The 27,403-nt window shown below is 40.5% G+C and overlaps 1 protein-coding gene across 3 annotated transcripts in view; it reads right to left on the reverse strand.

Annotated features, from left to right (window-relative positions):
* The window catches only part of PCNX2 (pecanex 2), a 344,351-nt gene that overhangs the window by 119,252 nt on the left and 197,696 nt on the right, over window positions 1–27,403 (reverse strand). For all 3 annotated transcript variants that reach the window (XM_066383295.1, XM_066383286.1, XM_066383277.1), the window contains one exon: window positions 11,116–11,224. In XM_066383295.1, the coding sequence (XP_066239392.1) occupies window positions 11,116–11,224 (109 nt within the window). The remainder of the gene's footprint in view (window positions 1–11,115; window positions 11,225–27,403) is intronic.

Genomic DNA, 27,403 nt, shown 5'->3' on the forward strand with positions numbered 1-27,403 from the left:
CATCAGGAGGCGCTTTGTGCTCAGATGTGTGGCGAGCAGCTTGGTGAGGTGATGTCGCTGGTCATTCGGGTGGTCAACTTTATTGTTGCCCAAGCTTTAAATGATCGCCAGTTTAAAACACTGCTGGGTGAAGTTGAGAATAATTATCCTGGTCTGCTTCTGCACAGCAATGTCCGTTGGTTGTCAAGAGGGAAGGTGCTCAGCCGTTTTGCGGCTTGTCTGAGTGAAATCCGGGCTTTTCTTGAAATGAAAAACATCGAGCATCCTGAGTTAGCTAACACTGAGTGGCTCCTGAAGTTTTACTATCTCGTGGACATGACTGAACATCTGAACCAGCTCAATGTGAAAATGCAAGGCATTGGAAATACTATTTTATCTCTTCAACAAGCAGTGTTTGCATTTAAAAACAAGCTGGAACTCTTCATCGCTGACATTGAAACAGGTCATTTACTACACTTTGAAACACTGGGAGAGTTTAAAGATGCATGCACAGCAAGTGACCCTGCTCAAGATCTTGATTTCCAGCAGCTAGCGGGCTTCACATCTAATCTCCTGCAGTCATTCAAAGCACGCTTTGGAGAATTTCATGAGTGCACTCATCTTTTTAAGTTCATCACCCATCCACACAAGTGTGCAGTGGATAGCACTGACCTGAGTTACATCCCGGTGTCTCTGTCAGAGATTTTGAGCTACAAGTTGCTGACCTGAAGGCCTCAGACATGTGGGTGAATAAGTTCAAGTCACTGAATGAAGATTTAGAAAGACTTGCATGACAGCAAGCTGAGTTGGCGAGCAAACACAAGTGGAGAGAAATGAAAAAAACTCCAACCCGAGGACCAGCTGATTGTCAAAACTTGGAACAGGCTTCCTGTCACATACCACACACTGCAGCGTGTGAGTATTGCTGTACTGACAATGTTTGGTTCTACGTATGCATGTGAGCAGTCTTTCTCACATCTAAAGAACGTAAGACCAACCTACGATCACGTTTAACAGATGGAAGTCTCAATGCCTGCATGAAGCTTAACCTCACCACGTATCAACCAGACTACAAAGCCATCAGCAAAACCATGCAGCACCAGAAGTCGCATTAATGGTAAGAAGTACTTTGTTCGTCATTGGTTAGCAACAGCTTAACAACGTTATTAAAAAGAATTCAGAGACTTATTGTACTTTAAAAGTGTTGGTCTTACATAAAATGCACACATTTACTTGTATTTAGTGTTAAACATATTGTATGGCTCTCATGGAATTGCATTTTATATATGTGGCATTCATGGCTCTCTCAGCCAAAAAGGTTCCCGGCCCTGTGCTAGAACGAATGATCTGGAAATGAAGGAGTCAGCGAGGAAAGCAGTGTTAGACTCTAAATAAGTTTACTGTGGTAGCTAAGAAAAGGACATTTAACAAGTCAGAGGTAGGGCAGAAATGAAGAGATGGCCTCAGAGGTGATTTTATTTTGGGACAATCAATAAATATAGTACGCTCGGGGTTACTATGTAAGACTGTGACCGTTACAGCTAAGGCAGTGTCATGGGACAGGGACTCTGAGACAGCAGACTATTTCTCACCAAGAGAGCCAAGAGGCCAACCTAACAGGTCAATGGTAACATCTTTCCGAGCCTCTTTGTATATGAGTACATTTAAAATGACAACATCAATGTCAATACTTAAAGTTAAAAGAAAATCAGTAGAAGCTCAAAGGGAGTAGAAAGCAGTCATCATACATATTTGACAGAGATAAGCTGGCAAAGTCTGTCTAATTATTAGAAGACAATGGTATTGCATGGTCTCTACACATATTAAAGAGTGAATATTCTCATCTTTCCCTTGAGTTTACAGGCTCAGAAACTGATGGAGGCTACCAAGGGAGAAAGCATGCTAAAACCAGAAAAAACAATTTACTAAACAGTGTCCCACTGGTCTGAAAGCTAATTCAATTCCAAAACAGAGCAAAGTAGTCCCCTAGCAGTGACAGGATGGAACCAACAGCTTTTTAATAGAGTGATAAAATAATTAACTTTTCAAAATTACTCAAAATCAAGGGCTGACATTTAGAAAACTCACAGCTTTGTCTTGATGACCCATATATCTCATTTCCTATTTATCCCATTATACCCTGCTCAGCATGATGCTGGACTCCACCTGGCAATGTCTACCCTTAAAGCTGATCAAGGGTGGGAAGGTGTCCTTGGATAACGGGAGGAGAGCTGCAGGCCTGCCAGCCAGCACACAGCTGCTGTGTCAGGTTCCAAGGTTCCTCTGAAGGGAGGACATGGATGTCACCAAAGAGAGTTTAAGGAACAAAGTGTGGGGATTGGCTGAATATTCCAAAACAGAATTATAAAATGCCCAATAGAACCTGTATCTCAAATGTTTTGAATTTCTTAAGAGAATGAGTTTGCCCATCATGAAAGTTCTTAGATTTAGCATGCACTCTGTGCCACCTGAGATGTATGCTAATGTTGCTTTTATTCTTTAGGAAATACTAAATGCCAGACAAGCTGTGCTGGTGTGAGAACGCCCAACATGCACATAGGACAGGTAATTGAAAGTTATGTATCCCACACTGGTCCTAATTCAGCTATGAAACCACCAGGAGCAACCAGCATCACTACACTCTTCTTACCAGGCATAAGGAGCCACAGGAAGTACTACGGATCTACCTGAGACCGGACATAGGATGAAAGGGGGACTCATAACTTTAGGCTTTAAAACCTAGTTTGCAATTGCAAACCCTGATTTGCAGTTGGGCATCAATCTAATAACTTCCATTTAATAAACAGGCTTTAAATTCTAGACAGGATACCTTAGACACACTTCAAAAATAAATAAGAACCACTTAACTCTTTCACCTCACTGTTGTGGTTTGAAAGGACTGTTTAGAAAAAAACAAATTACTGGTGTGACAGAAAATGATTGTAGTTAAGGAAAAGGGAGGTGCACATGCACTTCGCCACTTTTCCTTCCTTAGCTTGTTCTGCCAAATAATCTTGGAAAACCGTTAGAAAAACCAGTGTAGTCTAAGAATAGGAACATAGAACAATGTGCATTGTGAGGCTAGCTCTTGGTATGCTTAAAAAAAGGTGTTTTTAACATAAATCTGGAGGTGAGAAATTTTCAAAATTAAAAAAAAAATCTAGGGATTTCAAAATGGCAGTGGAGTAGGAAGACATACAAACTGCTACCTCCCAGGACCAAACTGAATTACAAATTAATTTAAGAACAGTCATCATGAAAAATCAACTTTGGACTAAAAGAACAGGACTCGAAAACCATGGAGCACAGAAGAAACCACACCGAGCCTGGTAGGAAGTGCGGGGATGCAGTGGGGGCTCCCCTGCTCCCAGGAGCGAGGGGTGGCTGATAGTCCAGAGGGATTCTTATTGCAGGGAGAGAGACCCTGAGAGGTGGGGGTCCTCAGCCCCAGGACCAAAGCCCCAGCCTAGAGATCCAGAGACTGGAGGAGAGAGGCTGACAGCATTGGGTGTGGAGAAGAGCGGGGTTTCTGTCTGCAGGAAATGGTTTGCAAAGAAGTTGCAGCCTTAAAGGGTGAGCATAGACAATCTCACTCACAGCCACTTGCCTGGAGCTCTGGGATGAGGAGGGCTCAGAGGACTGGTCTTACATGAAGAGAGTGGGGAGATCAAGGCACAGAGGTACAAACAGTAATGAGGAGAATACCTGTGCTGAGTCATTCTCCAATATTGAAGCATCCATAGGCAGGGGGAGGATCACTCCCTCTGTCCAGAACAAGCCTAGCATGGAGCCAATTGACCTCCAAAAAGCTCTGCAGCTCCAATGAGCATGAAAGGCAGTTTGAAAAGGAGGAAGTAAAAGGGGAGAGGCAGTGACTCAGGTTTCTGGGGAGACCTGAGCTACACCTCCCCCTTCTGATAAGGAGAACACGCCCTGCCCCCCGGAGAGTAACTGGCCAGACCATTGCTTCTGGTTTTCAGAGGTCATACTCACTGCATTCCTCTGGCCTGGATAGAGTTTCAACTGGGGCCAAAGAGCAAGATATGCCCACTACTCCCATCCTAAACACAGAAGTTCCCTGCTGGGCTCAGCAAACAAACAGCAGGGAAGTTAAGACTTTTAAGCAGCTCAACTTGTTAGGGAGAATTAAAATCCAAGCAACCAGCAGAGACTGAAGGATAAAGCCCTGGGGGAGGGGCCGCATTCCCTGTACCAACCTCAGCTAAACAAACCCAACAAGCTTGCAAATTGCACACAGAAAAAATGGGAAGACAGAGAAATGTAATCCATATGAATCAACATGAGAAATCCCCAGAAAAAGAACTGAACGAGATGGAAGTAACCAAACTACTGGATGCAAAGTTTAAAATAATGATTGTGAGGATGCTTAAGGATCTCAGAGCTACAATGCATGGACTTAATGAGCACCTAAAGAAATTGCAAGCATCAAAAAGGACATTGAAATCATAAAAAAAAAAATCAAACAGAAATGACAATTACAATATCAGAAATGATGACCACACTAGAAGGAATCAACAGCAGGCTAGATGAAGCAGACGATCAAATCAGTGCTTAGAGGACAGGAAAAATAAAAACAGAAACAGAGCAGCAAAAAGAAAAAAGAGGCTCAAAAAGTCTGAAGAAACTATAAGAGAACTCTGTGACAATATGAAGAAAAATAACATCCACATCATAGGGGTTCCTGAAGGAGAATAGAGAGAACAAGGGATAGAGAACCTGTTTGAAGAAACGATAGCTGAAAGCTTTCCTAAATTGATGAAGGAAAAAGTCATACAAGTTCAAGAAGCACAGAGTCTCAGTAAAGAGAAACCCAATGAGGCCTACATCAAGACACATCATAATTATAATACCAAAGTGTTGGTCAAATAAGTTTGTAAACATGATATATAGGTTTGCTCACTTATAGTTTGCATTGGGTGTGGGGGACAGGCTGTAAGCAGGCATGATTGATATTCTCTAAGGCTTAGTTTTAAGATTAAGCTTTTCCCAACTTACGTGACTTTGTATCAGAGACTTCCTTGTTTGTATATTGGATTAAAGGTTTTGATTTCTACACTATAAAATGGGGGCAGACCGGGAGCTTGCTCTCTCTCAGTTCCTGAAATTAGCATTGGAGGGGAGAGCAGAGAAAGGCCACATGGAGGAGAGGGGAAGCAACTAAGATGGCAGAGTGCTGAAGGAGAAGCCAGTTTGTGCAGAGTTTGTGCAGAGAGAAGGAGATGGGGAACAGAGGTGAAAACCTTTGATTCTAGGAAACTTGGATAAGTCAGTGGCTTTTGGAGCCTTGAATGGAAAGGGAAGTGTTTTCCTACTGTGTGTATTTCTTGCCCGCTGGGTGCAAGCTAGGATTAAAACTAATGGCCCACCAATTCTTGGCTCTGTTGTTTCAATACCTTCTGTCCAAATCAAATGCGAACCTGTATGAGCCAGGCAGCTATGATGGTGGCCGTGGCTACTGGCTTTACACAGAGTTAAGAGATAAAGAAAAAGTACTAAAAGAAGCAAGAGAAAAGAAGTCAATTATCTATAGAGGGGCCCCCATAAGGATGACATCTGACTTTTCAACAGAAACACTTGAGTACAGAAGGGAATGGCAAAAAATATTCAAAGTAATGCAAAACAAGACCCTACAACCAAGACTTCTTTATCCAGCAAGATTATCATTTAAAATTGAAGGAGAAATGGCCTGACTTGTGGTGGCGCAGTGGATAAAGCATTGACCTGGAACACTGAGGTTGCAGGTTTGAAACCCTGGGCTTGCCTGGTCAAGGCACATATGAGAGCTCATGCTTCCTGCTCCTCCCCTTTCTCTCTTTTGCTCTCTATTCCTCTTTCCCTCTTTCTCTCTCTCCTCTCTGAAAAATTAATGAAGTCCTTAACAAAAGTTATATAAAATTGAAGGAGAAATAAAAAGCTTCCCAAACAAACAAACAAAAAACTCAAGAAATTCATTACAACCAAACCAGTACTGCAGGAAATAAGGGGCTTGCTGTAAAAAGAGCAAAGGAAAAAAGAAATTGAGAAAAAGAGGATTACAGAGTTAAAGAATAAAATGGCAATAAACTACATATCAATAATAACCTGAAATGTAAATGGATTAAATGCTCCAATCAAAGACATAGGGTAGCTGCATGGATAAGAAAACAGGACCCGTACATATGCTGTCTACAAGAGACACACCTTAAAACAAAAGATGCACATAGACTGAGAGTAAAGGGATGGAAAAAAACTATTTCACGCAAACAGAAAGGAAAAAAATCTGGGGTAACTATACTAATATCTGACAAAATAAACTTTAAAACAAAGGTTATAGTAAGAGATAAAGAAGGTCTCTACATAATGATAAAAGGACCATTACAACAGAAAGATATAACTATTATAAATATATATGTGCCTAATATAGGAGCACCTAAATATATAAAAAAGATTTTGATGGACAAAAAGGGCGAGATCAAGAGCAACAGTATAACAGTAGAAGATTTTAATATCCCACTAACATCAATGAATAGAATTTCCAGACAGAAAATTAAAGAAATAGCGGCCTTAAATGACACACTAGATCAAGTGGATTTAATAGATATCTTCAGAACCTTTCACCCCAAAGCTGCAGAATATATATTCTTCTCAAGTGCTCATGGTACATTCTCTAGGATAGACCATATGTTAGGATACAAAACAAGTCTTAATAAATATAAGAAGATAGAAATCATATCAAGCATCTTCTCTGATCACAACGGCATGAAACTGAAAATCAACTACAATGAAAAAACTAAAAAAGATTTAAACACTTTGAGACTAAATAGCATGCTATTAAATAATGAATAGGTTAACAACGAGATCAAAGAAGAAATAAAAAACTTCTTAAAACAAATGAAAATGAACATACAACAACTACATTTATGGGACACAGCAAAAGCAGTCCTGAGAGGGAAGTTCATAGCATTACAGGCATTCCTTAAGCAGCAAGAAAAAGCTCAAATTAACAACTTAACCCTACATCTAAAAGAACTAGAAAAAAGAACAGCAACTAAAGCCCAGAGGAAGTAGAAGAAAGGTAATAATAAAGATGAGAGTGGAAATAAATGACATAGAGGGGAAAAAAAAACAATACAGAGGACGAATAAAACCAACAGCTGGTTCTTTGAAAAGGTAAACAAAGTTGATAAACCTTTAACCAGACCCACCAAGAAAAAAAGAGAGAGGACTCAAATAAATAAAATTAAAAATGACAGTGAAGAAGTAACAACTTGACACAGCAGAAATTCAAAGGATTGTAAGAAAATACTATGATGAACTGTATGCTAAAAAATTGGATAACCTAGATGAAATGGATAAATTTCTTGAACATATAATCATTCAAAAATCAATCTAGAAGAATCAGAGAACCTAAACATACCAATTATAACAAATGAGATTGAAACAGTTATCAAAAAACTCCCAACAAACAAAAGTCTTGGGCCTGATGGCTTCACAGGCAAATTATACCAAATATTCAAAAAAGAACTAACTCCTATCCTTCTCAAGCTATTTCAAAAAATTCAAGAGAAGGGAAGACTCCCAAACTCCTTTGGAAGTTTTAGGAGGCAAACATAATCCTCATTCTAAAACCAGGCAAAGACACTACAAAGAAAGAAAACTACAGGCCAATTTCCCTGATGAACTTAAATGCTAAAATTCTCAACAAAATATTAGCAAATCAAATCCAGCAATACATGAAAAAAATCATACATCATGATCAAGTAGGATTTATTCTGGGGAGGCAAGGCTGGTATAATATTTGCATATCAATCAACATGATTCATCACATAAACAAAAGGAAGGATAAAAACCACATGATGATATCAATAGATGCAGAAAAAGAATTTGATAAAATCCAGCACCCATTTATGACCAAAACTCTCAGCAAAGTGGGAATACAGGGAACATACCTCAATAGGATAAAGCCCGTCTATGACAGACCCACAACCAACATCATACTCAATGGGCAAAAATTAAAAGTAATCCCCTTAAGAACAGGAACAAGGCAGGGGTAACTCCTTTCACCACTCTTATTCAACATAATTCTGGAAGTCCTATTTACAGCCATCAGACAAGAAGAAGAAATAAAAGGCATCCAAATTGGAAAAGAAGAAGTAAAACTTTCATTATTTGTTGATGACTTGATACTGTACATAGAAAACCCTAAAGTCTCAGTCAAAAAACTACTGGACCTGATAAATGAATTCAGCAAGGTTGCAGGACATAAAATCAATATTCAGAAATCTGGCATTTATATACACCAACAGTGAACTGTCTGAAAGAGAAATTAAGGAAACAATCCCCTTCACAACTGCAACCAAAAAAATAAAGTACCTAGGAGTAAATTTAACCAAGGAGGAGACCTGTTTTTGGAAAATTATAAAACATTGATAAAAGAAATCAAGGAAGATACAAAGAAGTGGAAGCATATACTGTGTTCATGGTTAGGAAGAATAAACATTAAAATGTCTATACTACCCAAAGCAATCTATAAATTCAATGCAATTCCTATTAAAATACTAATCTCATACTTCAAAGATATAGAGCAAATATTCCAAAATAGTATATGGAATCAAAAAAGAACACGACTAGCCTCAGTAATCTTGAAAAAGAAAAATAAAGCAGGGGATATCAAACTTCCTGATATCAAGTTATACTACAAGACCATTGTACTCAAAACAGCTTGGTACTGGCATAAGAACAGGCATACAGATCAATGGAACAGAACACAGAACACAGAAATAAACCCATACCTTTATGGACAATTGATATTTGACAAAGGAGGTAATAACATACAATGGAGTAATGACAGACTCCTTAATAAATGGTGCTGGAAAAATTGGAGAAATACATGCAAAAAAAATGAAACTAGACCACCAAATTATACCATTCACAAAAATAAACTCAAAATAGATAAAATACTTGAATGTAAGTCGTGAAGCCATGATTATCTTGGAAGAAAACATAGGCACTTCTCCAAAGAGGACATACAAATGGCCAATGGGCATATGAAAAAATGTTCAACATCACTAATCATTAGAGAAACCACAATAAGATACTACCTCACAACAGTCAGAATAGCGCTCATCAACAAAACAACACATAGTAAGTGCTGGAGAGGGTGTAAAAAGAAGGGAACCCTCCTGCACTGCTGGTGGGAATGCAGACTGGTGCAGTCACTGTGGAAAAAAGTATAGAGATTCCTCAAAAAATTAAAAATGAAACTGCCTTTTAACCCAGCTATCACACTTCTAGGAATATATCCTAAGAGTACAAATCACTGACTCAGAAGAAGAAATACCCCTCCATGTTTATTGCAGCATTGTTTACAATAGCCAAGATCTAGAAACAGCCCAAGTGTCCGTCAGTGGACGAGTGGATTAAAAAGCAGAGGTACATATACACAATGGAATACTACACAGCTGTGAAAAAGAAAGAATTCTTACCCTTTGCGACAACATGGATGGACCTGGAGTCTATTATGCTAACTGAAATAAGTCAGGCAGAGAAAGAAAAATATCATATGACCTTACTCATATGAGGAATCCAATGAACAATGTGAACTGAGGAACAGAAGAGAGGCAGAGAATGGATCAAAGAGTTCAGAGAGAAAGCAGTCAGAGGGAAAGGGGATGAGAGGAGGGGATCAAAGAAAGAAAAGACATTAGCAAAAGTATATACACGTAACACAGAGAGATAGAGGGTAGGATAGTAAATCATGGAGGAAAGGGGAAGGTGGTGGGAGAGGGGGCAAAGGGGGTATCAAGGAGAACAGAGGGGTGAGGGAGGGAGGGAGATATATTCCAGGGAACACTTGTAACTAGGTAAACACAACAAATTAAAATCAATAAAAAAGAAATCTAGAATATAGTATCACATAATGATGATCCCAAGTATGTTTTTATGACTGTACACAAAGTTCAGACCCTAGAGACTCCTTACAAATGTTCACACAAGAGAAAGCTTAGCACTCCTTGAAACTAGCAAAGGGCACTCTCAGATAGAATGCCAAGGTCTAGGGCTGGTGTCACACACAAGGGCGTCTGAATCAGCAAGGGTGGGGGGCTTGTGAAGATGGCGATCCCAGGCTCCTGCCCTGAATTGTGATGTTAAAAGTATGTGCCCTGCTCAGAAATCTTATTTAGCAACCCCTTCCCAAGGATTCAAATGCAAGTAACCCCTGACCACATTTTGGGAAACAAACATTTAGAAAGTATTCAATCAGGAAAACCTTTGCAGGCAAATTTTAGGACTGAGTCAAAGATATTTTTGTTTAATCTCTCCTTTCAAGAGTGTTTTTTATTCCTGTCTCTCTCTCCTTCTCCCTACCAACCCATACACACCCTCTCCTTTCTCTTCCCCTTTCCCCACAACACACATGTGTACACGCATACACATGCATGCATACAGACATGCACAGGCACACATGTGTTCTCTCTCTCCACATGCACACTTTACTGTATCAAAGTGATCTTTAGAAGTAGCAGCTCAAATTTATTTTGAAGTAAATTAAAACAATTACACACAAGGAAATCAAATGAAACCATAAATGATAGAACTAGGTTGCTTGGCTAATAGCAACTGCAAAACAAAACCACAAATTATTATTATTTTTTGGCTTCAAAAGGGTGGGGTAATTCTGTTTGCACCTAATACTGGGTTTCTGAATATTATTAAGTATTTAACAATGAAATTATATCATAATACGATGTCATTTAATCTATAATAACAGCGAATACAACAACCCTATCCCCAAGGTTTAAATATAGCAAATAGATTTGTGCTATTTTGCACAAGTCAACAGAATCATTGAAGCAGTAATTTTCCATTTAAAAGACAGGATATCTTAATGCAGATCTGGGCCTGGGAAATGGAAGGATCAGGAAAAATATAGTAATTCTTGACTATGCATTAAGAGGCAGGAAGAGTTCAAAATTAGGAGCCATCTTTTAAAGCTAAATGATCTAAAGGGAATCCAGAGTGCCTCCCCCTCCCTATTACAATGTGATCGAAAAGACTTTAAAGTCCTCTCACTGCCAGGGTTCAATGAAAAGCATGCATCGTGAGCTGTGATGGAAATAGCAGCAGAAAGGATACGGGGTATTGCAAAAAGCTGAGCAAACACGTGAAACGAAGAACCCCAAGCCATCTGCCATGGAGCCACATACGCCATGACGAACTGTAACTTCTGAAGCAGGTCCTCAAGCTGAAAGCAAAAGGAGAAAAAGATTCATCAGAGGTGATAACCACAGTGGCAGTGGGGTCAAGGTCATTGAACGAGCACACACGTGTTACAGTCAGGAAGGGGCGGGAAAGCACTGTGGCCCTCTTATTCTTACCTCCCTTTGTCCTACACACAAGGCAGCTGCATACAGATATTTTAAAATAGCCACAAGGTGATCAGAAGAAAGCCTAGTGTAGTTTAATCGCGCCAGGTTGATTATTTCAGCCAATAGATTGACCTGGTGTATCTCTTTGCCTTTCTTAGAGAAATACTCACAGTCTGGTCTGTCCTCCTTTGTATTAGGTCATTCACAGGAGCTTCATACAAACACTTATTGTCATGGACACTGTTCAGGTTCATCTTAGCTCTTCAGTTGCTCTTGTTGGGAAAATAGCTCCATAGCATGAGTTAAAAGTTAGAACATGTGGAGATTGCCGATCTAGACAAGCCAGCCCAGGAGAAAACGCATTCTGGGGAGAAGCAGGGATGGAAAGAAGAAACCTTCTGTGGACTAGGAATGAACTCAAAGAGCAAACGTGCTCAGCGGTCCTGTCTGGAGATTTGGATACAATGTGCAGAGGAGGGGGCAGAACAGACTGCCCTCGCTGCAGACCTCTGCCTTATGGTAGAATGAATGGACAAATCCCAGACGCCAAAGCCTGCTACTGGCCCTTCTACATGGAGTCAGTACGTATACTACCAGTATGTTCCCCCAAACTCCACCTACACTCTTCATCCATAGGAAATGTTTCCAGACTGGGTGTGCCTAGACTGGCTAGCAAAGAAGACAATAAAACACACTCATCAAGGCTATGAAGTAGAATGAGGAAAAAAGCTCAGAATTCTTAATTCGGCTCATTAGGTGTTACATAGAACATCAGAAGACTACAATGACAAGAAGACAAAGGCTGGTAAATAGAACCAGTAGGGAAAGAGTCAAGGAACCAGGATAACCCAGCCCTTCAGTGAAAGGCCAACCTTATGACTTTGGAACTGAAAGACGAGGTTCCTCCGAGTTGCTTTACAGAAGTGCAATGAGGTGACACAAGACTAACCAGAATCCTCTCTGAATTTTCCTCTAGCTTTTCTCATCCTATCATAGTCACACAAATATCCTGGTTTTAGAGAAAAACTTTAAAGTAGGATTAAACATACAAGAAAAACCAAAGATAAAAGTTCTCTCAAAGACACAGCTAACACAGCATTTTTAGAAGTTGCATGCACTTCTAAAATGGCTATGTATAGAACCCCAGGGTCTAAATGTATCCACCAAGGGCTCTAAGACTTGGTGATGAAGAATGAGAGAAATAAAGAGAAGGGATGAGGACAGTGACAGAGAAAAAAGGAGAAAGTGAGCATGGAAGGGAGGGAGAGAGACAGAGACAGAGATGGACAGAAAGAGACAGGAAAGAAACAGAGAAAGGGAGAACAAAGGGAGGGTAAAAAAAAGGAAAGAAATGGAGGAGAGAGATGATATGATTGGATTTGAGAACTGAAATAGCATATGACTTCCAGGAAAGAAAACTGGATGTTTGTTTTGCTAATGACTTCTCACTTCCTTTCCTTTTCCATCAACCACCCAGGACTGACTTCCCAGATCTTTCTGAGAGGCCGATTCCATTTTCATCCTGTGCTGGTTTAGGCTTCCTGAATCCACTTTGGATAGGACCCCACAGCTCCCAGTGCCTTGGAGAGCCTAACAATCTGAAAACAGGGGTGTGTTCTGTAATGTCAGTTTCAGGTCACATCTCTTAGGTTTGCATAAAAAAATTTTCTCCCAGCACATTTTTTACGAGTCCATAAGGGACATGTACAGACTTAGACACTGACAGCTTGAACACAGACTCAAATGCTTGACTCACTTCTGTTAAAAGATTTCTTCTAAAGGCCACTATTATTTCTTGTTATCCCCACTGTTAACCCAACCACAGAAGGAAAAGGCTAATTACAAAAGAGAAGACATTCAAACACATGATTCCAGAGCACACCTGAGAAATGGTGTATTCTGCATTAACTTGCTCATGTATGTCTAACCAAAGTCTATTAAGACAAAATACCTCTGGGTTTGAAAGCTTCTGGTTGGCCCTGCTAAGAATCCTGAGTCTATTTATTAAGAATTAAGCTGTGACTCATGCCTAGGTAAAAATTGCAAGCATCAACAAGATTACCTTAGGTGATGTATGACCCCTCAAATACCCTAAAAATGAATAAGTTATGTAAAGTTACTCCTGTTGGGTTTTCAGGGTACTACTATATCCTGAGAGGTTTTTAATCCACCTTCTGAAAAAGCTGATAAGTAGGTCAGGTGCAGCAACTACAATCAGACAGGCAGTCCCAGGGAAAGCCTCCTCTGCAAGTTTAAAGCTCTAACAAGTTCAACTGTGCTGCATTATGATTAAATGAATCTATTACAATTATTTTTTTGCTTAGCACAGCAGCTTGTATTTACACATAAGCAAAACCAGCAATCAGAGACATGCACTCTGACGCTCTAATCACAGCTAAGGGCCCGGTGTCCCTGTTCTTTTCCTGTTTCTCCCTCTGCTTCAGTCTTCTTCACAAACATTGCAAAGAGCAAAATATAAGCTTTGTAAAGATTTCATAAAACAGACGCTACTATCCTCAATCGGGGAAGGGGCCAGTTCACCTGAATGCCAGTTCTTTTTGTTGTTGTTTTTTACAGATACAGAGAGAGAGTCAGAGAGAGGGATAGATAGGGACAGACAGACAGGAACGGAGAGAGATGAGAAGCATCAATCATCAGTTTTTTGTTGCGACACCTTAGTTGTTCATTGATTGCTTTCTCATATGTGCCTTGACCGTGGGCCTTCAGCAGACTGAGTGACCCCTTGCTCGAGTCAGCGACCTTGGGTCCAAGCTGGTGAGCTTTTGCTCAAACCAGTTGAGCCCGCGCTCAAGCTGGCGACCTTGAGGTCTCGAACCTGGGTTCTTCCGCATCCCAGTCTGACGCTCTATCCACTGCGCCACCGCCTGGTTAGGCTGAATGCCAGTTCTTTATGTATCTATGATTTGTCCATAGCACAGTATTCAGTGCTTGTCCACGAAGCCCACCAGGCAAAGCATGTGCTGTAGACATGTCAGATGTCAACATAGCGAATGTTTAAGAGCATGGGCTTGACAGTATGCTGCCTGGGTTTGAACCCCAGCTCACACCTAGTGTGGGATGATAATAGTACCTCCTCACAGTGTCGACTGAGGATTAAATGACTTCATTGTTGTTAAGGACTTAGAGCCATGCTTGGCAACTATAAGTGCAATATGAGAGTTTGATAAATAAACACTCAGACAAATCTTATCTTGAGGTTGAACTTCGTTCACAATCAGGAAATTCTAAAGCCTCCCAAACCACTAAAACTCACCAAGTTTGGGTCCTTCTATTCTTTAGAGGAGGAAACCAGATGCAGGGAGGCTATGTGGGCTGCTTAGGACAGACAGGGAGTCACTGGCTCCTGGGTAACCAGAGGCCAAAATTCTTGACTCTCCATCTGCTGATATTTTTACCCCCATCCCGTACTGTATCTCCTGGAGCCCACGAGCCTTTGTGAAGGACAGCAGCTAGCAAACCTCTACTTAGGCCTTCCTGCTGACAGCAAAGGGATAGGGTCAGAAGTGTGGATGTGACAGTTTGTGGCTGTAGCCATGATCAGGGACCTCTTCTCCATGAGCACAGTGATGAAGGGCTCTGCTGTGTCCTGGAATGCCCTTTCCAGTATAAAATCCCATTAACAAAATACAATACCACCCTGCAAGCATGGATAACACTCAGGAGGATCTTGAAAAGACAGGCCATCAGGTCACCTGTGCTTCCTGAATGCAAAGTTCCGTGAAGATTGATATGGCTTACATGTTTTAATCCTGAATGTGTGATCCAGGCTAAAAAAGTCTCAACTTCATCTTTTTCCATTATACTTCGTCCTTCTCTTCAAGGGTAAAATCAGGTGAAAACCTGTAAATTTTGTAACATCAGAAAGTAATGTCTAAGCACAAAAGGAAACCTGCATCTCCATCATCAATTACAAGTGTGTATGAAGAATACAGCAGGCATCACATTAGGCCACTGTGTATAAAATACACTGTGCACAAAAATTAGGGGGTATTTTATCACTTCATATTCATTTTGAAATATAATAAAACACTTAAGATAAGACTTAATAAAACTACACTACCGACACCTTTCCATTAAGCACTGCCAATGCAATGTAACATTACACTGACGTTTTTAAACAGAAATCCCATCCAGCTTAGCTATAAACTTGCATCTTCTGACAGTTTGAGACCTTTGCTTTTGTGAATGTTATCTTATTCCTAATAGTCTGCTCTCAAGATCTTAAATCTCAGCCTTGTTAAAGCATAATTAGCTTTACAAGTTACCTAAGTATGATGATAAAACAGTCATTTGGGACTTTTCTGCTGGGAAAAAAATACAAAACAAAACTATACAGAGTAAAGGAAGTTACAGTGTCATCATTCTGGCTGTTGCCCAAAGAAAAACACCACAAATGCTCTTATTTCAAAAGACTTATTTTGGAAATATCTTTCCAATAAAGCATATACATATAGAAATACAGAGATGCTGCTATATCTCTTCTATAGACTCAATCTGCATAAATCCACAACCATCTTAAGAGAGTGTCACTAAATATAGATGACCCCAACACACTTCCTCACTCTCACCTTCTGGAACAGGAATATACCATTTCTCCTTTGGGTCCCTTCCTCAAGGAAAATGATTTGCCATTTGTTGAACGTGCCTACACTGGGCCTTGTCTAAGAGATCTGCATGCATGTTTTCTTACTTGATTGGAGTGGGACCCTTACTCCCAGCCCCAGGGGCACCCCTTCTTCCTACTTCAGCTCTACAGGTCTCCCACATTAGTTGTCACTTGCCATTTATTTATTTATTTATTGCATTTTGTTGTCAGATTCAGCTAGTTTCCTTCTTCAGAAAAGTTGACACAAACTTTGTAATTACCAAGGTTGGAATTTGAAAGGACAGGTGAGTAGCTCTGGGAACCAGCTGCCGTATTAAAGGGGAGCTGAATTCTACTTGAGAGACAGTGAGATAGAGAAGGCTCTGGAGCTATGAGGAGGAACAGAAAAGATGGGGGACACTTGGAGGTAAAGGGTGGACAGGTTAGTAACAAATTCAGATGTGGGTGAAGCCAGGAGCAAAAACATGTGAGGAAACTATCAGACATTTTGAGGCAAAGGTAGAGGTATGGGGAGTAGGAAAATGTTCAAGAAGGAATGGATCAAAATAAATTCACTGCATTAAAGGACTAGTGTCGACCTGGAACGAATGCTGAGGTTGCCGGTTCAAAACCCTGGGCTTCATCGGATCATTTACAACAACATGGATGGACCTTGATAACATAAGTAAATCAGAAAAAACTAAGAACTATGTAATTCCATACATAGATGGGACATAAAAATGAGACTCAGAGACATGGACAAAAATGTGATGGTAACGGGGGAGGGGGGGGAGGAAGGAGAGAGGGGTTGGGGGAGGGGAGGGACACAAAGAAAACCAGATAGAAGGTGACAGAAGACAATCTGACTTTGGGTGAAGGGTATGCAACATAATCAAATGTCAAAATAATTTGGAGATGTTTTCTATGAACATATGTACCCTGATTTATCAATGTCACCCCATTAAAATTAATAATAAAAAAACAAAAACAAAAACAAAACCCTGGGCTTGCCTGGTCAAGGCACATATGGGAGTTGATGCTTCCTGCTCCCCCCCCCCCCCTTTTCTCTCCCTCTGTCTCTCCTCTCTCAAATAAATAAACACATAAATAAATATTTAAAGGAGTAGAAACACAATATTTCGTTTCCAAAGCACTAGGGGAGGATGGGGATCTAAGAAAGTCCACTCCATTCAATAAAAGTCAGGAAAGCAGTGGTGGTGGGAATCCAAGAAAAGTCAGAAATACAGAACAAAACACATCAGTAATTACAGCAAATGTAAACCTGCTCATTAAAATATACAGAGTCTCAATCTGTATTAAAAAGAAAATCTTGCTTTTATATGTAGATGCTTTTATAAGAAATATTAAAATGACTTAGGTTTTAGATAAAAGAATTAAAAAAAACAGGTAAATCCTAATACAAAGAAGGCTTGCTTACGTATATTAATATTAGATAATATAGAATTAAAAAAATTTATTGATTGACTTTAGAGAGAGAGGAAGGGAAAGAGTGAAAGACAGGAACATGGACCTGTTCCTGTACATGCCCCGACCAGGGATCGAACCTGCAACCTTTGCATATCAGGATGACACTCTAACTGAGCTATCAGGCCATGGTAGACAAAATTAAATTTTAATCTCAAAAAACAAAAACAAAAACAAGAACTGGGGTTAGTGATAAAAGGGAAGAATCACCAGGAAGATAAAATAACTGGAATGTATATACTTAACCACACAAGTTGAAGATATCCAGAATAAAAATGGAATTAGGGTCCTAAAATTAGGAAATATTTTAAGACACGCATCTCACAAAATGATAGTTTATTAAATTTATTTATTTATTTATTTATAAATTTATTTAATTTTTCTTAAGTGAGAAGCAGGGAGGCAGAGAGACAGACTCCCATATGTGCCCCAACCAGGATCCACTGGGGCACCTGCCCAACCAGGGCAATGCTCTGCCCACCTGGGGGCTATTGCTCCGTTGCTCAGTACCAGAGCTGATTTAGTGCCTGAGGCGAAGCCATGAAGAAGACATTTTTAGCAACCAGGACCAACTTGCTCCAATGGAACCATGGCTGTGGGAGAAGAAGAGAGAGAGAGAGAGAGAGAAGGGAGAGGTGGAGGGGTGGAGAAGCAGATGGGCGCTTCTCCTGTGTGCTCTGACCATGAATCCAACCCAGGACATCCACATGCCAGGCTGACACTCTACCACTGAGCCAACCAGCCAGAGCTTCTTAATAAGTAAATAAACATGTAAAATATCTGACCAACAGATATCAACAGAATCAACAAACTTTGTCTAACAGAGATGTGTATTAGAACCTTGCAGTTAACCAAAGAAAAAGAATATAATTTTTAAGCATATGGAAATTTATAACATATGACTTACTAAACTACAATGCTAAGAAATAATATCATGCAAATTGCTTTGCAATTAAATTAAAAGTCCACAGTAAAAAGAGGACAAAACAACAATAATGATAATAGCTACAAAGTTTGCCTCTGGATATAAGAGCAAACACAACACTAAATTATCCAAAAATAAATGATAGTCAAAATTACAAAATATTTAAAAATAAATGACAAAAAGCAGGATTCAGCTAAAGTAGTTCATATGAACATCTTAGAAAAACTTCACAGTTTATATTGGGAGAGTATTTTTAATATAAAAAATGATCAAGAATATTATAAAAAGAGAAAATATAGATGTTCACCCATTAATATAAATGCAGAATTCCTCATTAAAATATTTACAAAATGAATCTCTAAATGTACAAAACATATGATCAAAATTGGTTCATCTCATAATATTTTAATATTAGAAAAATGTCAGTATGTTTTAAAAATGAATAAAGTAAAAAAAGAAAAATTATATAATGCTCATTTGATACAGGAATAATGTTGGAAAATAAATTCAACTCTCACTCAAGAGTAAAATTCCTCACTACCCAGTAATAAAATTTTTTTTTCTTAAACCTGATGAGGAATATGAGCATTATATTGCAGTAAACATCATATCTAATAATAAAACGTAAAATAACAGCAGAAAATTTCAAGCAAGAGGTATTAAGGAGGTATCTAACCTACAAGGATAAAGTGAAAATAGAACCCTTAAGGAGGAATAAAGGAGAAAACAATGAGGGTAATAGTTCATTATTTGTGAAGTACAGTTTGAAAAACTGTTGACTAAAAAGAAAAAAGGGGCTAATGCAGGGATGAGAGTTCCCAGCAGGGGATAGCTATTCAGGCAAATGAATGGGAGCTAATAAAGGAAAATGCAGCCTGCCCTGACTCTAATTAGCAGATCTTATGCAGCCAGACACATTCAGACCCCTAGGAGAACATGACAGAAAATATTAGTTAGGGTCATATTTCATAACTGCTCATTAGTGTACACATAAATGCAGATGAAGTCATCACTGCACACTGAAATGGTACAGTCTACCAAGAGGCAGGGATGCTGCAGTCCAGAATGAAAACCTGTGTCCGTGTCCATTTCTCATTGTGGGTAGGTGAGTGAGCTGCTGAGGAAGGAGGTAAGGGCGGACTCGGACAGACAAGAGTCAGGTGATGAAAATAACTGGTGAGAGGGTGTTTGTTACCTTTGTTCTTGAAGCATCCTGCCCAAAATGACCTTGCAAGGAAGTGGTGAAAATAATATAGTTTATGCGTACACTCTGCCTTTTTTTCTTTTTCTTTTTTTTTTGTATTTTTCTGAAGCTGGAAACGGGGAGAGACAGTCAGACAGACACCCGCATGCACCCGACCAGGATCCACCCGGCACGCCCACCAGGGGTGACGCTCTGCCCACCAGGGGGCGATGCTCTGCCCCTCCGGGGCATCACTCTGCCGTGACCAGAGCCACTCTAGCGCCTGGGGCAGAGGCCAAGGAGCCATCCCCAGCGCCCGGGCCATCTTTGCTCCAATGGAGCCTTGGCTGCGGGAGGGGAAGAGAGAAACAGAGAGGAAGGAGGGAGGGGGTGGAGAAGCAAATGAGCGCTTCTCCTATGTGCCCTGGCTGGGAATCGAACCCGGGTCCCCTGCACGCTAGGCCGGCGCTCTACCGCTGAGCCAACCGGCCAGGGCCTCTGCCTTTTTTTCAATTCCTTATTCTAACCTTCACCCAACTACTCTATATGCAATCCAGGTTTCTCATCGTTTTGGATTTTATTTAGACTTTTATTCTCTGTGGAGAAAAGGCAGCTTTCTGGATTCTGTTTCTGGGAGTTTCCTTCCTCTCAAAGGTTCACTGAAATCCTATAGGTGGTCAACACTGCCTTTGGAAGGGAGATTAAGTTCCTAAGTCTCCTAGCAAGGCACATGCTGCTTTTACCCACACAGCATTTTAATAAGAGACACAAATAATGCTCATATACATAGCCATGAGGCAGTCTTTTTTGCATGGCCATCTGTTTGTCCCATCTCCCACACATCTACTGGATATCTAACTTATGTTCTCTTCTGGGAGTTTATGTGAAAATATTTAATCAACTAGTACACATACAAATAAAGTGATTCATATAGTGATGTTTCATATAATGGAAACTTTCTGCTTGAAGCATCTAAACTTTCAAAATGTATGGTATTTTGATACAAATATAATAATACAATCTCACTTTAAAAATACCAAGTAGTTCAGAATTGTAAAGTAAAAGGTCTTGTTACTCACTCCATTCAGAACTTCTAGTACCAGCCACAGTTAATGGTTGGTTGAGGAGGTCTCCTTTCCAGAATTTTCTACACATATATATGTGTAATACATGTGCATGTGTGTGTCCTTTTTATTTAAATTGAATTAGCATTATATACTGTTCCGAAACTTAGTTTTCCTACTTATCTTATAGACATCTTTAACTTTGGTATACATTGCCCTACCTCACATCTAAATAGCTGCATAATACTCCATTGGTTGGATAGACAATCTATTGAGTCACTCACTGCTAACAGACATCTAGGTTGTAAAAATAAATTTAAAAGCATAGCTGAAGAAAATGTCACACACTTATATAAGAGGTCATACAAAGCCATTGCAGGAGCTGTTAATACAGCACATGCCCTGACCTTGACCACTGCGGTAGGCACGTGGTCCATACTGGGCCAGCCATAGTCTACTAGTGTCCTTGGTACATGGTGAGTGACAGAGGAGTAAGCAGACCCCAGTTACAGAAGATAGGCGCAGGAGTTACTTCCACCATGGTTGCTGTGGGAAGAGGGCTTCTGGCAGCCATCTTGTTCCTTGTATGGAGAAAAGGAGCATGGGAACAAGCCAAGCAGACTCAAGCAACAGCAAGCAGGGGAGAAGTACAAAAGGAAGAGACCTACCACCACTGTTTGCTCTGGCTATGGCTATGTTCCAAGTGGGAACCATCGTTTTGCGTTTTTGTCATGTGCATCAGAATAGTCCATGTAAAATTAAAAAGTAGTCCAAAGGGCTTCTGGCCCATTCTTTGGGACACACAGAGCTGAAAAGAGCATTCCACCCACTCTTAAAATAAAAAGCAAGCCAGACATACTTCAAACTAATGATTTGCGTTTTCAATCCATTGGAGAACTAGGTGATGTCCTAGTCCACAACTAGGTGGTGTCCTAGCCCACAACTGAAGAAGAGACAGACACCTTCAGAGAGAGAGAGAGGAAACAGTAAGTAATCACTTGCCTGGGGTGGATGCAACCAGACCCTGGTAGGCAGAGTTTGGCCAAAAGAGTTGATGAACTATGACAGACAAATGTGGGTTAGTGGGACACTGTGATGCTCCTGGGACCATAGGAATTGCAAGTCCCTTCTTCATGAACTCCATTAGCTGATCATGGAGAAGACTGAAGGGAACCCTAAGAAAACGTATGAAGTGGTACAGGCTTGCAGGAAGAAAGCAGCACACCTGGGGGTCGGCAGCAAGCTCTGTCAGACCTGTTCTCCGATCTCTCCTTGGAAGCACAAATTTTAGTCCGGGGAGGAAAGGTGCATCAACTCTGCTCTTTAGGGCATTGGTGAAGATGCACTGCCTCTAGGGGAAGAGAATGACAACAACTAGACCCCACTCCTGAACAAGCGGAAGAAGCACCTACTGGACCCACAGCTATAGCGACAGACAGGAGAATGCAGACTTATAGCTGAGGATGGAGCAGACACTGCTCTGGCAAACCAACTCACAACCTAAACACAGGCTTCCCTCTGGGATTTTGGAAGCCTGCCTGCGGTGCCCTGAGGAAACCAGAGCAACAGCAAAACCCCAACCTGGCCAACTTCCCAACTAGATTAACTCATATTCTTGCATTAAAAATCCAACGGTGGAAAGGCATGCTCAGTCCCTTGCATGAACTCCAGTTACTTTATTCTCTGTAGTACTCTATAAGATGACCAGCTTTGAACAAAAAGTTACGAGGCTATGAAAAGGCAAGAAAGAATATACTCCTAAAAGACAAAGCAATAATCAGAGCAAGACCTAGAAATGACACATTAATTATATTAAAGGCTGTAATGGAAAAGAAGATTAGATGGGAAATTTCAGCAGGAAGATGACAACTAAAAGAAAGACTCAAATGAAAATGATAAAAAAGGAAAATACAGTAACAGATACAGAATGCTTTCAGTAGGTCACCACACTAACACAGTCACGGAGAGAACCAATGACCTTGAAGATAGGTCAAGAGAAACAACCTAAAGTGAAACACAAAAATAAATCTCAGTGAATTGAAAAAAGAAGACATTAGAGTATCCAAGAGCTGTAGAACAATAGGGTACTCATGCGTGCATGTTTTGAACCTCAGAAAGATAAGAGAAAGAGAACAGGCCAAAGAAGTATTTGAAGAGGTAATAACTAGGAAATTTCCAAAATAATGACTGACACCAAGCCACAGATTTCAGATCAGATAACATCAAGGATGACAAATACCAAAACAAGCAAACAAATGAATAAACAAATGACAAGTTCTGTACAACAACTTAGGCCCATCATAATCACACTGCTAGAAAAAAAAGGTAAAGAGAAAATTATGAAGGCAGCCAAAAAAGAAAAAGACACATTATACAGCGAAAAACGTAAGTAGAAATTACAGAAAGCTTTCATAAGAAAAATAAGGGCATAATGTTTTAAAGTACTAAAGCAGGGGTGGGGGTGGGAGCTGTCAACATACTATTCTATGCCCAGGGAATATATCTTTCAAAAATGAAAGCGAATACTTTCTTCAACAAATAAAACTGATAATTCATTGTCAAAAGACCTACACACAGACTTGTTTAAGAAAGTTCTTTAGGGACAAGAAATATGCTATAAGTTAGAAAGTTGGATGTACAGAAAGAGAGCATCATAAGTGAAATAAATGACAATAAAATAAAAATGTTCTTATTTTCAATAGCTCTAAAAGAGCAATTTTAATCTAAAGCAAAATTAGTAACAATGTATAGGTGTAAAAACAAAATGTGTGATAGTGCCACAATGGATGGAAGGGAGGAAACTGCGGAAACTTCTTACCACACATGAAATTGTATAATATTATTTGAAGGTCATTCTGATTACAGTTTTTATATTTGAATGTTAACAGCAGTGACTAAAAAAAGAGGCATGTGTAATAATAAGTCAAAAGAAGACATAAAGTAGAATTAAAGAGTAGTTCAAAGTCTTCCCTGCTACTCTTCCCCCACTGCCCCAATTAGCTGCTGCCTCTGGAGGCCCGCACAATATTCGGCTTATAACTTCACATCACCCAGACAGTGGTACAGCATTCTGGTAACAGGATGTGTTTTGGAGTCACACAGACCTGGGTTCTTATCCCTCAGCTCTGTCTCTCATTAGCTGAGATTTATCACCTGCAGGCAGCTGTGGTAATTGTCCCCATTTCAGAAGTTTATTGTGAAGATTAAATGAAATAATACATGTAATTTTTTAGCTTAGGACTCAGTATATAGTAAATGTTTATTAAATATAGGTTATTTTACCTTCTGCACTTATGACACTGGTTTAAAAGGTTTTTTTTAGGTCTTTCTTCCCCATGTCCCCACTGCAGTGTATGGTCATAGGCACTAGGTGTTATTTGTAGATGTGCCCTTACTTTCTGACAGATAAGTGGTATAAGCATGTGGTGCATGTAAGTTCAGTAGTGTTTTTCAGAAAGTGAGACAATGAGCCAATGAAAGACTCAGGTGTCTTTTCCACTCAAGGGATATCATTCACGGCTATAGTGGGCATGGGTTCAGTGAATTTTTTCTTGTTACTTCCCAATTCTCACTTACATGCCACTGATTTTCCTGATAAGAGAGGGATTTGCCCTCTTCTTCCCTGGACAGTTTAAACTTACATAGTAGCCAGCTTAATCTCATAAACAACCTTCCTTCAACTGAGGCAAAAACACCACAGTTCTCCCAAAACTGATAGCTCAAGGAAAGAAAGAAAGGGAATATCAGTGACCACGAAACCCTGTCTTAAATATGAGCATCTGGTACAGAACACAGTCTGCTATCTGCAGGCTCCTCTATAAACATCTTGCAGAACATGAGACCTCCAACCAGTAAAGAACAACAACTGCTGTGGTCGGCACTGTAAGGAAAGTAGTGCCGGCTCCTGAACAAATCCAGCTCTCCCTTTGGAAAACATCTGAATGAGGGCACTCCTAGTGAAAGGTTTTTACAATTCTTTCAGTAAAGAGAATCTAGACTTGACCCCTTGCCTGAATTCTCTGAAGCCACACAAGTAGCTTTTCTGTGTCTCAAACACAAAATACTTCCCCGTTTCTGGGAAGATCCCTGAGCAGTGGGCCTTCAATTTGGGGCCTTAATGAAGGCCTATCACTAGGGCCCTGGGGGGGGGGGGGCTGCAGTGTGCAGACAGTGAGCAGCCTCCTTCAACAGAGAAAGGTGGAGGCTTAAAAAAAAATGGATGCCCATAAATATCTTGTGGATGTGTTAGCAAGGACACATTTGACTATGGAGATCTATGAACACCATGACTAAATCCATGTCTGTATTATAGTATACTTGGGCATGAGAATAAAGAGGAAAATAAAGATGAATTGCATGCCAGGCTTGATGTCTCAAATTGGGGGGGGGGGGGGCTGATCCTAACATTGAAGGTGGAGAGGCAGAGGGGCTGCCAGCATCCATCTCAGCCCACACCCCTTCCCAGGAGATGAATTACAGTAACTTTGTTATAAGGTACTGCAATCTGTGGGTTACACTGAAACACCAGGCAGGTTACAGAAGAAATTTTGAGGAGTTTATTAACTAACCGGCTAGCTACATGGGGCACAGTCCGCAATCATGTAGGCCCTCATACCGTTCTCAGCCTGCTTTTATACAAAATCAAGTACTGGTTGGGGTGGCTAAGGAGGGGGAGCATGTACAATAGTCAATTACTAACAAGCTTACAACATTTAGCTATAGGATCTATTAAAAGGAAAAAGCATTCTCACACATCAAGACCACAAGATAACACAGTAGTGATAACTGTTTTACATACCCGGCAAAGACATTCCTGGACCTTCTAGTGTACCCATCCCTGTCACCACAAGAGTGGGAAATGAAATGGTTAGCTTAGGATAAGGAGAGAAGCTAAATGAAATTACCTGTGCTAAAAGTGTTGGGGCTACTTATTAGGAAACCTAGTAAGCTAGTCCCCACTTGTTTAGTGTTCAAGTTTTATACATATAAAAAATTTCAGAAGGGATGATTATTAGAAAGCATATAAAATGTTAAAGAATATAAGTTTTTCAGGCAAGGGGAGTGGGCTCGTGATCCCTTTGTCTAGAGGTATGTGTCACCCTCATGACTCCAGGAGGGGAGGAAGAGTTAGAATCAGTATAGGAATTTTTAATTAAGATATGTAAACACTGAATCCTAAAGGCTCTTAAAAAAGGAGAATAGGAAGTTTTCAGGTAATTTTTATCTACTTTGCTGTCTAGCAAGTGGCCCCAGTCTTTCCAGAGAACTACAGTTAAATTATGATTAACTACTAACTAACTTTTGCCCCTTTAATCTCTTTCTCTAGGGTTTTTTCCTCATCAGAAAGGAGGGGTAAGGGGGTCTGACTCTTCCTTTTAAAATACTAAAGTTAACAATGTTTGCAATTCCTTGGCACCTTATCACAACTTGTGTGGTTGAATTAAGGGAAACACACCTCCCTGGTGTGTGGGTGGTGTACAGTGGAGTGGAAGACAAGAAAGTGAATATGTTACACTATAAATCTTGACTAAAGGATGTTCAGGGCTGCTCAGACACTTCCCAGCAGTTACACAACTGGGTGAAGAGTGGAGTCATGGTTGTGGTTTCAGCTTGTCGCCATTGGGGTAGATAATCTACAGCTAGGAGCTGGCTGTGCTCCACCCCTCTCAGTTTTGCAGGGGGGTGCCTGGCTGACGACAGAGCACAGAGCCCCGTAGTCACAGAAAAGCAGCCAGCTCTGCCGGCCATACGTTAACTTCCCCACTGAGAACAGGACAGCAGGCGGCGACCAGGCAGCGAAACAAGATTTATAGGAAGTTGAGGAAATCCAAACACACACCATGAAGGCTCAAGGAGGGTCATCTAAGTGACCTACATGCTCTCTACAGCATCTCTCCTCCCACATGCCCCTGCCCCTGCACTGTGAATCATCACCTCCCTAAATAAGATGTCATCCAGCCACCACATCCAAACTAAGACTTTATCTTTCAGAAACCAGTTTTTCCATCTGTGTGCTAGCAAATGAATTCAATTAATGCATGTGGAGGAATCACTATGACCCTGCATTTTGTTAGAACTTGTGAGTAGGAAATAACTAAGCATACCCATGGACCTACCACTTAAGGAGTTTCCAATTTTCTTAGGAACAGATGCAGTAGACTATGTCCTTTGTTACTCAACTTGCAAAATTCTTCTCCTGCCCTACCCTTGGTGGCAACAAGGAACCACGTATTCCTAAGGACCCTGGAGGCTCACTATGTTCCCACGGGGGCTTTGTGAACCTCTGCAAACCATTCACTATCCCTGCGATTGAGCAGACTGGGAATAGGACCGAGTTGAAGTCTAGCTGTAAGTGACTTTGGACAAACTGCTGAATAGTCAACATAAATGAGCAACATTCAATGTTCCAGAGGTTTGCTGTGTTCCTACTGTGTGCTTGACCTTGTTTTGGAAATTGGGATTATCACTGAAGAAAACGGGCACTGATCTTTGCCCACATAGAACATGCAATCCTGTGGGAGAGACATAAAGTATAAACAAGTATAAACAAGAAAAGTATTAACAAGTCAGTGACAGAGTACGTTAGATGATGATGAATGCAAAATGGTGAAAATGGAGCAGTGTTAAAGGTTCGGAAGGGGGGCTGGGGGGGGGTTGGGCCAAGTGTAACATGAAACAGGGTCTGGCTAAGAAAGCGGGATCTGAGCGAAGCTGAGGAGCCGATGCAAAGAGCCCAGGGGATGTCTGGGAGAGAACATGTGTAGGCAGAGGCAACAGTCACGGGCCAGATGC

Source organism: Saccopteryx leptura, chromosome 1 (assembly GCF_036850995.1).
Source record: "Saccopteryx leptura isolate mSacLep1 chromosome 1, mSacLep1_pri_phased_curated, whole genome shotgun sequence".
NCBI classification, from domain to species: Eukaryota; Metazoa; Chordata; class Mammalia; order Chiroptera; family Emballonuridae; genus Saccopteryx; species Saccopteryx leptura.